Source organism: Ceratotherium simum, chromosome 33 (genome assembly GCF_057802395.1).
Source record: "Ceratotherium simum simum isolate JZ-2026a chromosome 33, ASM5780239v1, whole genome shotgun sequence".
NCBI classification, from domain to species: domain Eukaryota; kingdom Metazoa; phylum Chordata; class Mammalia; order Perissodactyla; family Rhinocerotidae; genus Ceratotherium; species Ceratotherium simum.
Window position 1 is genome coordinate 12508791 of NC_141932.1, and position 15577 is coordinate 12524367.

General features: G+C 48.6%; 1 protein-coding gene across 2 annotated transcripts; it reads right to left on the reverse strand.

The window, feature by feature from the left end:
* Nucleotides 1–442: 442 nt before the first annotated feature.
* On the reverse strand, nt 443–14519 carry FCGRT (Fc gamma receptor and transporter). Of its 2 annotated transcripts, none has more exons than XM_087421359.1 (7): nt 14434–14519; nt 13539–13610; nt 12534–12785; nt 12178–12462; nt 1895–2164; nt 1073–1189; nt 443–767 (listed from the first exon to the last, which is right to left on the reverse strand). In XM_087421359.1, exons 1-7 carry the CDS (start codon nt 14456–14458, stop codon nt 688–690), a joined length of 1101 nt encoding a protein of 366 aa, XP_087277485.1. In that variant the 5' UTR covers nt 14459–14519; the 3' UTR covers nt 443–687. The 2 variants fall into 2 exon arrangements, with proteins under 2 accessions (XP_087277485.1, XP_087277484.1); XM_087421358.1 differs by having other exon boundaries at nt 12534–12788.
* Nucleotides 14520–15577: the final 1058 nt, after the last annotated feature.

The following is a 15577-nucleotide window of genomic DNA, read 5'->3' on the forward strand; positions in this document are numbered from 1 at the left end:
GAACTACAACTCCCGGCAGGCGTCGGGGCGCCCTCCCCGACCACCTCTAGTTGTACTAAGTCCAAAGCCTCATGGGAGATGTATTTTTATCTCTTTCCCTTTGTGGGGATGGTTTCAGAAAGAGGGGAACCCAGGGGCCAGAGGAAGCACCCCTTCCCTCAAAGAGGGAACAACTCTTCTCTTCTGATCCACCAAGAAGGATTCAGGTCAGACTCCAGCCAACAATTCCTCAAAATGCCTGGCACAGTGTAGGCATTCAGTAAACATTTGTGAAATTTAATGAATGAAAAATACATGACTTGGTATATAAAACTGCAGATTCCGCCACGCAACACGTTAGCTGCAGGAGAGATCTGAAGCCCAGGGCTTACACCATTTATTCCCCCCACCCATTCTCTTACCTCCCCTGCCTAAAAAGTTGAAATGATGAGAACACAATGCCTCGGGCCCAAATTCATGTAATACGTGGAGGTGGAAAAGAGCTATACATATCGGGAGGGGAAACTGAGGCAGACCACAGGAGGAGGAATCCAGAGGAAGGGCATTGGGCTCAGGACTCCTTCTGGAGGCTCAGAAATACCAGGATATCACGAGGTCTCACGGCATGAAAGGGACCTGACTACATTAGCTGGTAGCAGCCAGGCTGGGGGATGGGGTCACGAAGTTGCTGGGAATGCATTTTATATTCTAAGAGTCAGCATCCTTGGGCAGGCCAGGAGTGGGCAGGAGGGCCCCTATATCGTCCCCACGGAGAGAGATCCAAGGGGCTGAGGAAAGAGGAAGGAAGGGAGGTCATCAGAATCTCTGAGCTCCTCTGGGTCTCTGACTGCCCACCCCCCCCCCCCCCCCCCGTTTCCCTGGGTGTGTGTCTTTCTCACCCTCACTCTCTGTTTTACTCTGTGGGTTTCCATCCCCCTCTGAGTCTGTTTCTCCCTCCAGTTCTCTGTCCCCACTTCTCCCTGAGTCTCTCTCTCTCTCTCTCTAGATCTCTGTCCCCCCCAGGACTGTGTGCCCATCTCTTTCCGGGTCTCTGTCCCTCTCTCTGAGGCTCTTCCCTCGTCCTGCCCCACACCTGGCAGCCCCTTCCTCATCCTCCACCACAGCAGAGCTCCTCCTGCGGCCACTGCCGTGAGCAGCAAGACGCCGATGATGACTCCAACTACTTGCAGCGAGGATCTGGCTGGTGATTCTGCGGCCAGAAAATGTGAGATGTTGAATGGACGCTCTACCCCATCTGAGTCATGACAGGGGACTGGGGGTTCTCAGTCCCTCCCAACCTCAGAAATCCCAGCACCAAGTTTCGGGAAGTAGGTATGGGCAGAGGAGAGGCTTCTGCTTATGTTTTGGGTCGGGGCAGAATGCTCCAGGTTGGATGTAAACCAGCCACAGCAAGAGTCTCAGTCACACCGGCCAAGCAACCTGTGGCAGCAGCGTGGGTGTTGTTCTGACTTGGAGAGGAGGGGCAGGCACAGAGCACAGAACAGCAGTAGGTCAGACTCATGGAGGACCGGCAGTAGCAAGGCAGTAGATGGTCAGTCTTGGTGAGGACTGGCAGCAGCAGACAACGAATGGTCAGACTCCGTGAAGACCAGCAGCAGCAGGATGGAAGGTGGTCAGACTTGGGGAGGACTGTCCATAGTGGTTAACAGGTGGCCAGACTCAGTGAGGCCAGCAGCAGCAGGACGGAAGGCAGTCAGACTTGGGGAGGACAAGCAGCATAAGACAGAAGGCTGCCAGCTTTGGGATAATTGGCAATAGCAGGCACAAGGCAGTCAGACTCAAGAAGGACTGGCAGCAGTAGCTTGGAAGGTGGTCAGACTCAGGAAGGATTGCTGCAGCAGAGGGGCAAAAGGCAGCCAGAAATAGGAAGTATCATCACCCAGTGGGCCCTCACCCAGCTCCACAGTGAGGGGCTGTGCCAGCCCCACGTGCTGCACCCAGCAGCAGTAGTGGTGCTCGTCGCCACTTTTGACTGTTAGTGACGACCAGGCGTGGAAGGAGCCGTCGCCGTTGGGGCCAAGGTCGCCCTCACCGGAGCCAGCTGCCAGCCCGTTCCGTAGAAATCGCAGTTGCAGCTCCGGTGGGTAGAAGGAGAAGGCACTGCAGGTGAGCACAGAGAAGCCGGGGCTGCCTGGTCGGGCCTTCAGGCGCATGGAGGGTGGCTCTGCAGAGAAACAGGCAGACAGGCCTAAGCCCCAAGCCCACGAACCCCCAGGGCCAGGCCCAGGGCAGGGCTGTATAGGGACAGAGAGAGGCCTCCACTCCTTCCACTATACCCAGCAGCCCCCACCATGTGCCCTGCACTGTGCGGAGCCTGGAGAATATAGTGGTAAAGACGGAAGGACTTAGAGACCCAAGCTATGCAGCGTGAGGGTATCCCCCTCAAGACGCCATCTCTCATCCATTCCCTCCTACAATAGACATCTGTCATGTGCCAGATGCTTCTAGGCACAGGGGACACAGCAGTGGACAAGACAGACAGAAGTCCCTGTCCTCATGAAGCTTATGTTCTAACAAGGGGAGAGAGAGAAATATTTGTGTACAAATAAATGAAAGGGAAATAAACTGTAAAAGTGTTGTGGTGAGGGAATATAAGACAGACCCTACAGTCATTAAAATGATTGTAAGAGGATATTATGAAAAATTTCATGCCAGCACATTTGAAAATTTAAATGAACCGGACAAATTCCTTAGAAATACAACCTTCTGCAACTGACACAAGAAGAAATTAAAAACTCGAGTAGTCCTATAACTATTTAAAATATTTAATCCATAATGTAAAACTTTTCAACAAATAAAATTCTAGGTCCAGATGATATTGTCGGTGAATTCTTCAAAACAACTAAGGAAGAACGAATAGTTCTCTTATACAAATTCCTCCAGGGAAAAGAGGAAACCACTCCCAGCACATTTTATGAAGCCAGCATAACGTTAATAACGAAACCTCACAAGGACATAACAAGAAAAGGAATTTAAGACCAATATCTCGCAGGAAAATAGACTCAAAATCCCTAAACAAACTATTAGCAGATAGAATCGAGCAATTTACATAAAGGATAATATAAGTGATTATGATCAAGTGAAGTTTGTTCCAGGACTGCAAGGTTGGTTTAACATTTGAAAATCAGTTAATATAATTCACCACATTGGAATAAGAGGGAAAAAGCAAAATCGTCATTTGACAATATTCAGCACCATTCAAAATAAAAAGAAAAGAAAAACAAAAAAACCTCTTAGCAAACTAGGAGCTGAAGAGAACTTCCTTAATTTGACAATGGGCATCAACAAAAAAGCTATAACTAACATAATACTTAATGGTAAAATGTTTAATGCTTTCCTTGTGAGTTTGACAATAATCATGTTCAATATCACCACTCTATTCAACATTGTACTGTCGATCCTAGCCAGTGCAATAAGATAAGAAAAAGAAATAAAAGTTATTAAAATTGGAGGAAAAAAATAAATGAAACATGTCAAAGATGACATGATCCAAAAGAACCTATACAAACTTACAAGAAATAAGTGAAGGGAGCCGGCCCCATGGCTTAGCGGTTAAGTGCGCGTGCTCTGCTACTGGCGGCCCGGGTTTGGATCCCAGGCGCGCACTGACGCACCACTTCTCCAGCCATGCTCAGGCAGTGTCCCACATACAGCAACTAGAAGGATGTGCAACTATGACGTACAACTATCTACTGGGGCTTTAGGGGAAAAAAAAAAAGGAGGAGGATTGGCAATAGATGTTAGCTCAGAGCCGGTCTCCCTCAGCAAAAAGAGGAGGATTAGGATGGATGTTAGCTCAGGGCTGACCTTCCTCACAAAAAAAAAGAGAAATAAGTGAATTCAGCAAAGTTTCTGGAGACAAGGAAATATATAAAAATCTATAGTATTCCTATAAACTAGCTACAAACAATTAGAACATGAAATTTTTAGAATTACCACTTATGGAAGTCAAAAAAATGTCTAATACTTAGGAATAAACCTAACCAAAGAGATGTAAGACCTCTACACTAAAATCTACAAAATATTACTGAGAGAAATTAAAGGACATCTAAACAAGCAAAGGCCTATACTGCTTTCACAGATTAGAAGACAATATTGTTAAGATGTCAGTTCTCCCCACATTGATCTACAGACACAATTCAACCACAATCAAAATTCCAGCAGGATTTTCTTTTGGCAGAAATGTATATAGAAATGCAAATGACCTAGAAAAACCAAGGCAATAAAGCTGGTGAACTTAACTTGATACTAGTTAAGGTAAATACTAGATACTATGTACTAGATAGCAAAACCTTTTATAAAGGTACATTAATCAAGAGGGTGAGAGGCCGGCCCCATGGCATAGCAGATAAGTGCACGCGCTCCACTGCTGGTGGCCCGGTTTGGATCCTGAGCACACATCGATGCACCGCTTGTCAGGCCACGCTGTGGCGGTGTCCCACATAAATTGGAGGAAGATGGGCACAGATGTTAGCTCAGGGCCAGTCTTCCTCGGCAAAAAGAGAAGGATTGGCATGGATGTTAGCTCAGGGCTGATCTTTCTCACAAAAAAAAGAAAAGAGGGTTAAATATTGGCAGAAGTTGAGTCCAACAGATCAGTGGAACAAAAGAGAGAGTCTAGAAGCAGATCCACACCTAATTTAGGAAAAAGGCTCCACTCCAAGTCAGTGAGAGAGAGGGCATGATGGTCTTGCAACAAATGATACTGGGTCACCGGGATATCCACAGGAGGAACAAATGAACCTTGACCCCTTACCTCACACCATTACACACAATTAACTTGAGATGGATCATATAGCTAAATGTGAAAGCCATTTATCAATTGAGCTTCTGGAATAAGACACAGGAGAATACCTTCACAACTTCGGGAGAGGAGAGATTTCTTAAAGAGAACACACAAAAGAGCTATAGAACAAACGACGGATAAATGGATCTTCCTTAAAATTAAGAACTTTTGTTCATCAATAGGTTTCATTAAGAGAGTGAAAAGAGAAGCTGTGGACTGGGAGAAGTTATTTCAAATAGAATCATCTGATATATCCACAGGACTCATATCTAGAATATATTAAGAACTTCAATCAGAAAAAAAGACAAAAATTCCAATTTAAAAATAGGCCAAAGACTCACACAGCCACTCCAAAAAAGTGGACACAGAAATGGCAAAGAATGGGAAAAAGTGCTCCACATCGCTAGCCATCAGATAAATGAAAACCGAAATCACAATGAGACAGCACTACACACCCACCAGAGTGGTTAAAATTAAAGACAGATAATGTCAAATTCTGGCAAGCCTCTGAGCAACCGGAATTCTCATACATGGCTGATGGGAGCATAAAATTGGTTCAACCACTTTGAGAAAATGGTTAGCACTACTCTCTACAGCTAAACCTAGGCCCACCCTATGATGCAACAATTCTACTCATGGGTATTTACTCAAAATAAATGAAAATATAGATTCATCAAGAGGCAGGTAGAAGAATGTTCATAGCAGCTTTATATCTAATAGCCCCAAACTGGAAATAAACCATTCATTGGTAAACTGAGGTATGAACCAAGCAATGGAATACAACACAGCAATGAAAAATAATGAACTACGGATATTCACAACAACAGAGATGACGCTCATGACACCAAGTTGAGTGAAAGGAGCCAGTCACAAACGACCACACGCTCATACTTATATGAAGTTCCAGATCAGGCAATGCTATGGTGATAGAAATCAGGTTGGTTGTTACCCTTGGGGGTACGGAATGGGAGGGGACATAAGGAAGTCTCCTGAAGTGCTGAGAATGTTCTGGATCTTGCCCAGGGTGGTCAGAGAGGGCCCTGCTGAAGAGCTGACATCCAAGGTCAAACCTGAAGAATGAGAAGGACCCCATCACGGCCGGATCCCAAGGAAGAGAATCGCAAGCAGAGGGCAGAGCAGGTGCAAAGGCCCTGAGGAGGGAAAGAACCTGACACGCTGGAGGAAAGGGAGAAGGCCACTGTAGCTGGGGCGTTGTGAAATTACAGTGGCGGAGGGCGGCCGGACCATGCAAATCTTGCAGGCCATGAGCAGAATTTGGATTCTAGTCTAAGACTAGTGGAAGCTATCGGAGGATGTCAAGCCGTGGAAGGACGGGAGCTCATTTATATTCTAAAATATTCCTCCGACTGCTATGTAGAGGGTGGTCTCTATTGAGGCACGTGATGGAAGCTGGGATTGCAATGTGGGGGACTCTGAGGACAAAAGAGCTCTAATTCCAGCCCTGGAGAATTCCCCAGACACATGTAATTGCAGTTCAGAGGGATGTGTGCTGTCCGGGAGGTCACACAGGCATTGTGGGAGCCCAGAGGCCAGTGAAAGCCTTACAGCCAGAGGCATCTCCCTGGCTGTGACACCAGGAAGGAGAATGGCGAAGGGGAAGAAGTGGGAGGGTGGGTGTGAGCTCAAGGAACTCCGGCTGAGTGGAGCAGAGGGAGAAATGTGAGGCTGAGGAGAGGGATGGAGGCCATGCCATGCGCGGCCTCAGTGCCAGGCTGGGGGATTTAAACCGTGTCCTGGGAGCTACGGGGGCGCTGTGTGCAGAAGAGGGGCAGAGTCAGCTCTGGGGCTACAAAGGCCCCTTTGGAGTCGAGCTGTGTCCAGGAGTGGATGGAGGGGAGAGGCCAGTGGCCAGGAGGAAGCTGGGGTGGTGATGGTCCAGGGTTGGAGGATGGGTCTGAGCTGAGGAAGGGGCCTGAGGAGGAGGCAATGGATTTGAGTTGGCCAGTAGGAGAAGGTGAAGAAGGCCATTCCAGGCAACTGCAAGAAAGCCTGTTGTGTTCTAGAAACGGCCAACAGCCTGGGGAGGAGGGGCTTCGGAGGAACAGTCACTGTATACAACTCCGGGAGAAAGGTCGGTTGTCACCAGATAATGAAAGGCTCTGTGATCGCCAGGCTAAGGGGCTGGGACCCGTCCGGGGGGCCACACGTGGGCTGTGAGCCAGCGGAGGGTGGAGTCAGATGTGGGTGTAGAAAGACCTCTCTGGATATATACTCCATGTGCTTATATTTTTAAAAAATGGAAGAACAGGGGCCAGCCCAGTGGCGCAGCGGTTAAGTGCACGCACTCTGCTGCTGGCGGCCCGGGTTTGGATCCCGGGCGCGCACCGATGCACCGCTTGTCAAGCCATGCTGTGGCGGCGTCCCATATAAAGTGGAGGCAGATGGGCACGGATGTTAGCCCAGGGCCAGTCTTCCTCAACAAAAAGAGGAGGATTGGCATGAATGTTAGCTCAGGGCTGATCTTCCTCACAAAAAAAAAAAAAAAAGGAAGTACAAGTCAAAAATGAAAAAATTATTATCCATGAGGGAGAGAAGGAAAAGGGTGGAGGGGAGAGGAACAGGAAACAGACTTCTGTGAATGCACCTGGCCGCATAGATTCCACTCTAGAACTCTGTTTTGCAAAACGGTCAAAAAATGTGAAAACAACAGATAAAAGAAAAGCAATATCTAAAGCTGAAAAGCAGCATGAAATAAATGAACCTAAGTCTTCATCAAGCTGATGTTTTCACAGAGACGGGAATTAATTCAAATAACATTAAAACACATTAAATTGGGCCGTCCCCGTGGCTCAGCGGTTAAGTGCCCGCTCTGCTGCTGGCGGCCCGGGTTGGGATCCCGGGCGCGCACCGATGCACCGCTTCTCCGGCCATGCTGAGGCCGCGTCCCACATACAGCAACTAGAAGGATGTGCAACTATGACATACAACTATCTACTGGGGCTTTGGGGGAGAAAAAAAAAAAACCACATTAAATTGACTCGATATCACTTTATGGTACAATCTAAGGACCAAAAAACTGCCAAGAAATTTTTACTTGTTTTCAGTAATCAATCAGATTGTTGGTAATAACACACGCATACATATTAGCATAGAGCAAGTAAGGAATTATGTTAATGTCATGAGGAACCAAAATTTTCAGAGTAAAGCAAAAGAAATACAAACACAAAATCAAAGAAGTTTTAAGTAAGAACCCCGCAAATTTAAATGTGACTTGTCAATATCAGCATGAATTCATGATATATTTTCCCTTTAAAAAATAAAATTTGAGGAAAGAATGTGGAGAAGTCGGAACCCTTGTGCACTGTTGGTGGAAATTTAAAATAATGCAGTGCTGTGGAAAATAGTATGGCGGTTCCTCAAAAAAGTAAAAATAGAATGACCACATGATCGGGCAATTCCACTTCTAGGTATATACCCAAAGGAACTGAAAGCAGGGGCTTGAAGAGGTATTTTTACACCCATGTTCATAGCAGTATTTTTCATAATAGGCAAAAAGGTGGAAGCAACCCAAGTGTCCATCAGCAGATGAACAGATAAACACAATGTGGTGTATACAGCCAATGGGATATTGTTCAGCCTTAAAAAGGAAGGAAATTCTGACACATGCGACAACATGGATGAACCCTGAGGACATTATGTGAAGTAAAATAGGACAGTCACAAAAGGATGAACACTGTATGATTCCACTTATACGAGGTACCTAGACTCGTCAAATTCATAGAGACAGAAAGCAGAATGCAGGTTGCCAGGGTGGAGGGAAGGGAGAATGGGGTGTTAGCATTTAATGGGGACAGAGTTTTAGTTTTGCGAGATGAAAAGAGTTCTGGAGATAGATAGTGGTGATGGCTGCACAACAACGTGAATGTACTTAATGCCACTGAATTATACGCTTAATAACAGCTAAGACGGTAAATTTTATGTGTATTTTACTGCACTTAAAAAAAACAAAAATTCATTCATCTTCCAGTTGAAAGTATATACCCTTTAACAACATCTCCCCAGTTCCCCCACCCCCAGCCCCCAGTAACCACCATTTTACTCTGTTTTTATAAGTTTGGCTTTTTTTAGATTCCACATATAAGGGAGATCATACAGTATTTGTCTTTCTCTGTCTGACATCTCACTGAGCATAATGCCCTCAAGGTCCATCCATGTTGCTGCAGAAGGCAGGATTTCCTTCTTTCTCATGGCTGAATAATATTCCATTGTATATATATACCACAACTTCTCTATCCATTCATCCATTGACAGACACTTAGCTTGTTTCCATATCTTTGTTATTGTGAATAACGCTGCAACGAGCGTGGAGTGCAATTAGAAGATGAGTAAGTTCTGGAGCTCTAATGCACAGCATAGTGATTATAGTCAACAATACTGCATTATACGCTTCAGAATTCCTAGGAGACTAGATCTTAAATGTTCTCACCACAAAAAAGAAATGATAATTATACGACTGTGATAGAGGGTGTTAGTTAAAGTTATGGTAGTAATCATATTGTAATATATACGTGTATCATTCAACATATTGTACACTTTAAACTTACACAATGTTATATGTCAAGTATATCGCATTAAAAAAATAAAATAAAAAATTTAGGGGCCGGCCCAGTTGCGTAGTGGTCAAGTTCACGGGCTCCGCTTCAGAGGCCCGGGGCGTGCAGGTTCGGATCCCGGGTACAGACCTACCCACCGCTCATCAAGCCATGTGTGGCCGCACTCCACATACAAAAGAGGAAGATGGGCACAGATGTTAGCTCAGGGCTAATCTCCCTCAGAAAAAAGAGGAAGATTGGCAACGGATGTTAGTTTAGGGCCAATCTTCCCCACCAAAATAAATAAATAAATGTAAAGATTTAAAAAAAATTTAAAAATAAAAATAAAATTTGAATCTATAGTTATTTCAAAATAAAAAGTTAAAAATAAAATAAAATGTCTACTTTCTAGCTCTGTCCACTGAAAAGGCTTACAATCACCAATCCAGCAGCAATAAACACCACTAGTGACTAGATTGTAGTCTCTAAATACTATTTCCCACTCAAAGGAACCAGGGCTCCACGGAGAAATGGCTCATTCCAGGACTGGGGCCGGGCAAGAACAGATGACCTGGAGACCTTTCATTGCATACTGCAAGGAAGCCATAAAAGATTAGTAGGGTCATGTGAAAAGACTCAGGAGCCAATTTGAAGACCCTCTCAATAGTGTAAGATGGTTCAATGTGAGCTTCCAAAAGAATAAGGTCTTAGGGCCGGCCCCGTGGCTTAGCAGTTAAGTGCGCGGTCCGCTGCTGGCGGCCTGGGTTCGGATCCCGGGCGCGCACCGATGCACCGCTTCTCCAGCCATGCTGAGGCCGCGTCCCACACACAGCAACTGGAAGGATGTCCAACTATGACATACAACTATCTACTGGGGCTTTGGGGGAAAAATAAATAAACAAAAATTAGAAAAAAAAAAAGAATAAGGTCTTCAATGGATTAACATACATAAGATCCATGAGTTCATAGTAATACTTAAAATAAAACTTAACTGGTCCCCTTGAAAGCTGATAGCTGATGACCCTCTTTTCAGAATTCCAGATAAATGAGTGAAGAAGGTATGAAAGAATTAGAATGCCATCTTTTATGGGCTGAATTGAGTCCCCCCAAATTCATTAAGTTGAAGCCCTGCCCTCTAGTACCTCAGAATGTGACTGTCTTTGGAGATAGGGCCTTTAAAGAGGTCATTAAGGTTACATGAGGTCATCACAGTGGGCCCTAAGCCAATATGACTGGTGTCCTTGTAAGAAGAGGAGATTAGGACACAGACATGCACCTAGAGAAGGGCAGACCACGTGACGACACAGCGAGGAGAAGGCGGCCGTCTGCAAGCCAAGGACAGAGGCCTCAGAAGGGACCAATCCTGCCAACAACTTGATCTTGAACTTCCAGTCTCCAAAATTGTGAGAAAATTAATTCCTGTTCTTTAAGCCACCCAGTCTGTCGTATTTGTTATGGCAGCCCAAGCAAACGAATACACCATTGCTTTGTAACTCCTAATGAAATAACGGAGCAAGGCAAGGGTCACCGATGGCAGCGAACACCGTTAGGAGAAAACCTGACGGCGAATTTCATGACAACGCCTGAACCCGATGGTGCGCCAGAACAGCACAGAGACGACCAGACAGACAGGGCCCGTGCACACGGACACGCACGCCAACCACCCAGGAAGTTTTCTTGCCAGAAAAATCGAATTGGAACGTGATCAAGCCTCCACATCGGGGGCTACCAGTTTACAGGAGAAACAGGAGAACAGAAAAAGGATCACATTCAGCAACATCTCAGGGATTGAGGAGGACAAACAACTCCCTTTCCTCAAAGCAAAATTGCAAAGAAAAAAGACCCAGAGAAATAGGGCGACCGATAGATTAAAAGACAGTGAAGGTCACAAAAATTAAGATCGTAAAAATTAACTCAAAATGGATCACAGAGCTAAAGGGAAAACACGAAACTACAAAACTCCTAAAGATATTATACGAGAAGATCTTGATGTTCTTGGGTTTGGTGATGATTTCTGAGATACACCACCAAAAGCACAATCCATGAGAGAAAAAGTGATAAACTAGACTTTACTAAAATCAAAAACTTCTGCTCTGCAAAAGACATTGCGAAGAGAAGGGATAGACAAGCCCCAGACTGGGAGGAAATAACTGCAAAACACATCCCATAAAGGATGGGATCTCAAATATACAAAGAAGTCTTAAAACTCGACAATAAGAAAAAGACCCTGAAGAGACAGATAGACTCATTGAAACCTCATGTGGATCCTGATTCAAACTTTAAAAACACACGGATAAGACGATCAGGGAAATGTCATCACGAACCGGGTCCTTAACCGTGTTAAGGAACGTAGTTAATTACTTGTAGGCGTGATAATGGTTTTGTGGCATTGTTTTAAAGAGCCCTTACGGAACAGAGTTACATACTAAAGCATTTACGAATGAAATCCTCTGATGTCTGGGATTTAATCAGAGGTGGGGGGGAGTGGGTGAGGTGGGAGGTGGGGGAGCTGCCCGAGCAAAGATTTAGAGGGAAGATACTGCTCATATGTGGAGTGGCTAGGGGTGCCATGTGCCTGGTGGAGGCAAGTAAAGCTGGACAGGTCTGATGAGGACATTACGCTGGGAGTACTGGGGAGCCATGGAGGGCTGTGAGCAGGGGAGGGGCAGGGGCAGCTCTGGGTACAGAAAGAGCCTATGGGCTGTGTGGGGGATGAGCTGCAGCGGGGAAACTGGAGGCCAGGAAGCCAGGGAAGAGGCTGGGGAGAGGAGGAGGCCTGAGGCGGGGCCCCCGGGGATGGAGAGATCGTGGTGGTGAGGGATTCGGGAGGCTGCTCACCCTTCCACTCCAGGTTTCCGCGGCCCCTCTCCAGATGCCCCAGCAGCCGGTGGGGGCAGGAGTAGAGCAGGAAGGTCTTCTCCTTGTTGATGGCGTCGGCCTGCTGCTCCCACCTCTTACTGATGCTCAGGGACTCGGGCCAGTCCCCATTCCACGTGCCCAGCTTGAGGTCGAACTCCATGAACTCCTCGCCGTTCAGGGCAAACTTGGCCACAGGCACCGAGGCATTGTCAGGGCCCAGCTCACAGCCCAGCAGGCCCTGCAGGGTGTAGGGACCGGGGGCGCCTACACACACGTGAGCAGGGCTTCCGAGCCGGGGGCCCCTCCTCCCTTAGACCCAGGAGTCCCAGTCTCACCTTCTTCCTGCAAGGCTTTGAAAGCTTCCAGAAAGAGCTTCTCCTTGTTCCTCAGGTCTGTCGTCTCTTTCTCCCAATACCAGGACACCTGGTTCTCCCAGACCCACGCCCCGCAGGGCTCAGCCTGGGCACGCAGGTTATTGTAGCTCAGGTACTGCTGGGGACCCAGCCAGCCTGACACCCAGAAGGCAGGAGTCCCCGGGGCAGGGGAGGACACGGCGGTGAAGTGGTACAGGAGGGACAGATGGTTCTCTGCTGGAGAGAAACAGGTGAAGAGAGCAGAAGGGGGTGGGGGCTAGACTGGGAGCGGGACAGACACTCCGAGAGAGAGAAGACTCAACCCCAGATACAGGGGACAGACCCAGAGAGGGAGGACAGACTCAGAGTCAGGTGGACAGACTCAGAGAGGATGGGAAAGACCCAGAAAGGGTGGGAAAGACCCAGAGAGGATGGGACAGACCCAGAGAGGAGGGGACAGACCCAGAGAGAAGGGGACAGATCCAGGGGGGGTACAGACCCAGAGAGGGAGGACAGACTCAGAGTCAGGTGGACAGACTCAGAGAGGAGGAGACAGACCCAGAAGGGGGGACAGACTCAGAGAGGGGGGGACAGATGCAGAGGAGGGGACAGGCTCAGAGAGGGGGGGACAGACCCAGAGGGGGGGACAGGCTCAGAGAGGAGGGGACAGACCCAGAGAGGGGGGACAGACCCAGGGAAGAGGGGACAGATTGGGGGGCAGACTCAGAGAGGGGCGGACAGAACCAGAGTCGGGGCACGACCCAGAGTCAGGCAGATAGACCCAGACAGAAGGGGACAGGTGGTTCCGGGCACATGGACGCGGGAGGAGAAAGCGATCGACAATGTGAAAGGCGGCGGCGGAGGAGGCGCCGGGCTCGAGCGAAACCTCAGCATTCGCTTCCTTCGCGGGGCTCCCGGCGGCGCAGCTCGCCACCCCCTCCCGCGCCCCGCGCCCCCCGCCCCCCGCCCGGCCCGACGGCCCCTCACCTGCGCGCAGGGTCCCAGGCAGCAGGAAGAGCAGGAGGAGAAGAGGGGGGACCCGCATCCTGAGAGGGCGACCTGGGCGGGAGGGGGCGCGTGACTGCTCGGGACCCCCGCCCCGCCCCGTCCTCCCCCTGCTCGGCCACCAGGGCTGTGGGCTCCGGGCTCGGTCCAGGCGGGTGACAACTGCGCCCTCCTCCTCAGCGACCTTTCACCCCTTAGCGGGATCCCCGGTGGTTAATTAATTACAGAGCCTGCTGAGGCTGAGGTTTCTTTCTCGGAGCGCGCCCCGCCACCGCCTCCTGCTCCTGCTCCTGCTCCTCCCCCTCCTCCTCCTCCCCCTCCTCCTCCTCCCCCTCCCCTCCTCCTCCTCCCCTCCTCCTCCTCCCCCTCCTCCTCCTCCTCCTCCCGCCGGCCGGGGACTCCGGGACCCCGCTCCCCTCCGCCCTCGGACCCTGGAGTCCGGGCCCCCAGCCCTCCTCCCTCGGCCCCTCCCCCCTGGGGTCCCCCCTCCCGCGGACCGGGCGCCCCGACCCCAGCCTGTCCTTCAGGACCCGGGCCCCGGCCCCGCTTACGGCAGCCACGGCCCTTCCCGCCTGGCCGCTCCCGTGACTGGAGACCCCAGTTCCTCTCTCACATCCTGTCCGGAGACGGCTCCCCGACTCCGGGAATATCCAACCCCGCCCCCAGCTGCAGGGCACACCCCGGGCCCGCGCCCGGCCTCTCGGAGTGCTGGTTTCTGCCTCTCTTGAAACTTTTTGTCTTTTTTTTTTTGTCTCTTTCTCTGCCGCTCCGATTTTTTATTTAGAGGGTGTCAGCCACCCAGCGAATTCATGACAAAGTGGAGAATAAACATTATCGGAGTTCAAAATTGGGAGATCTCTGTGGGTTCCCTTCTTACCCCCTTGTACGGCCCATGCCTCCATTAGCTCCAGCTGTAATGGAAGGTCTCCAGATGCTTCTATATTTCCTCCTTCGGACTCCTCCCTTAAGTGTCCCCTTAAAGTGCTCCTGCAGTTCTTTAGTATGACCTCAGATGACCTCAATAACACAGTCCCAATATACCACGACCACGCTTGGAAATCACTCCCAGTCACCCCCCCCAGCCCACACTCAGGCTATAACGCTTCCATTCATTTGTTTTATTGTGGGAAAATGCACAAAACATAAGATCTACCATTAGTGACATGAAGTGCATTGACAACGTTGTGCAACCATCACCACCGTCTGGTTCCGGGAACTGTTCATCACCCCAAGAGGAAATCCCACACACAAACACTTAGTCCCTCCTCCCCCCAGCCCCTAACAGCTGCTAATCTGCTTTTTGTGTCTATGGATTTGCCTATTCTGGACATTTCAGATACATGCAATCCTACAATATTGTGGCCTTTTGTGTCTGGCTTATTTCACTCAGCAGACTGTTTTGAAGATTTATCCACATTGTAACATGTATCAACTTCATTCCTTTTTATGGCTGAATAATATTCCATTTTATGGATCTACCACATTTTGTTTATCCAGTCATCAGTGGATGGACATTTGGGTTGTTTCCACTTTTTGGCTATATGAATAATGCTGCTGTGAATGTTTTTTTTTTTTTTTTTTAAAGATTTTATTTATTTTATTTTTTCCCCCCAAAGCCCCAGTGGGTAGTTGTATGTCGTAGCTGCACATCCTTCTAGTTGCTGTATGTGGGACTCGGCCTCAGGATGAACGGAGAAGTGGTGCCTCAATGCGCACCCGGGATCCGAACCCGGGCCACCAGCATCGCAGCGCGCACACTTAACCACCAAGCCACAGGGCCGGCCCTGTGAATGTTTTTGTACAATGTTTTTTGGACTTTTTTTTTTTGGACAGCTGTTTTTATTTTATTTTTTTATCTTTGAGGAAGATCAGCCCTGAGCTAACATCCATGCCAATCCTCTTCTTTTTTTTTTTGCTGAGGAAGACTGGCCCTGGGCTAACATCCGTGCCCATCTTCCTCCACTTTATAGGGGACACTACCACAGCATGGCCTGACAAGCTGTGCCTCGGTGCGCGCCCAG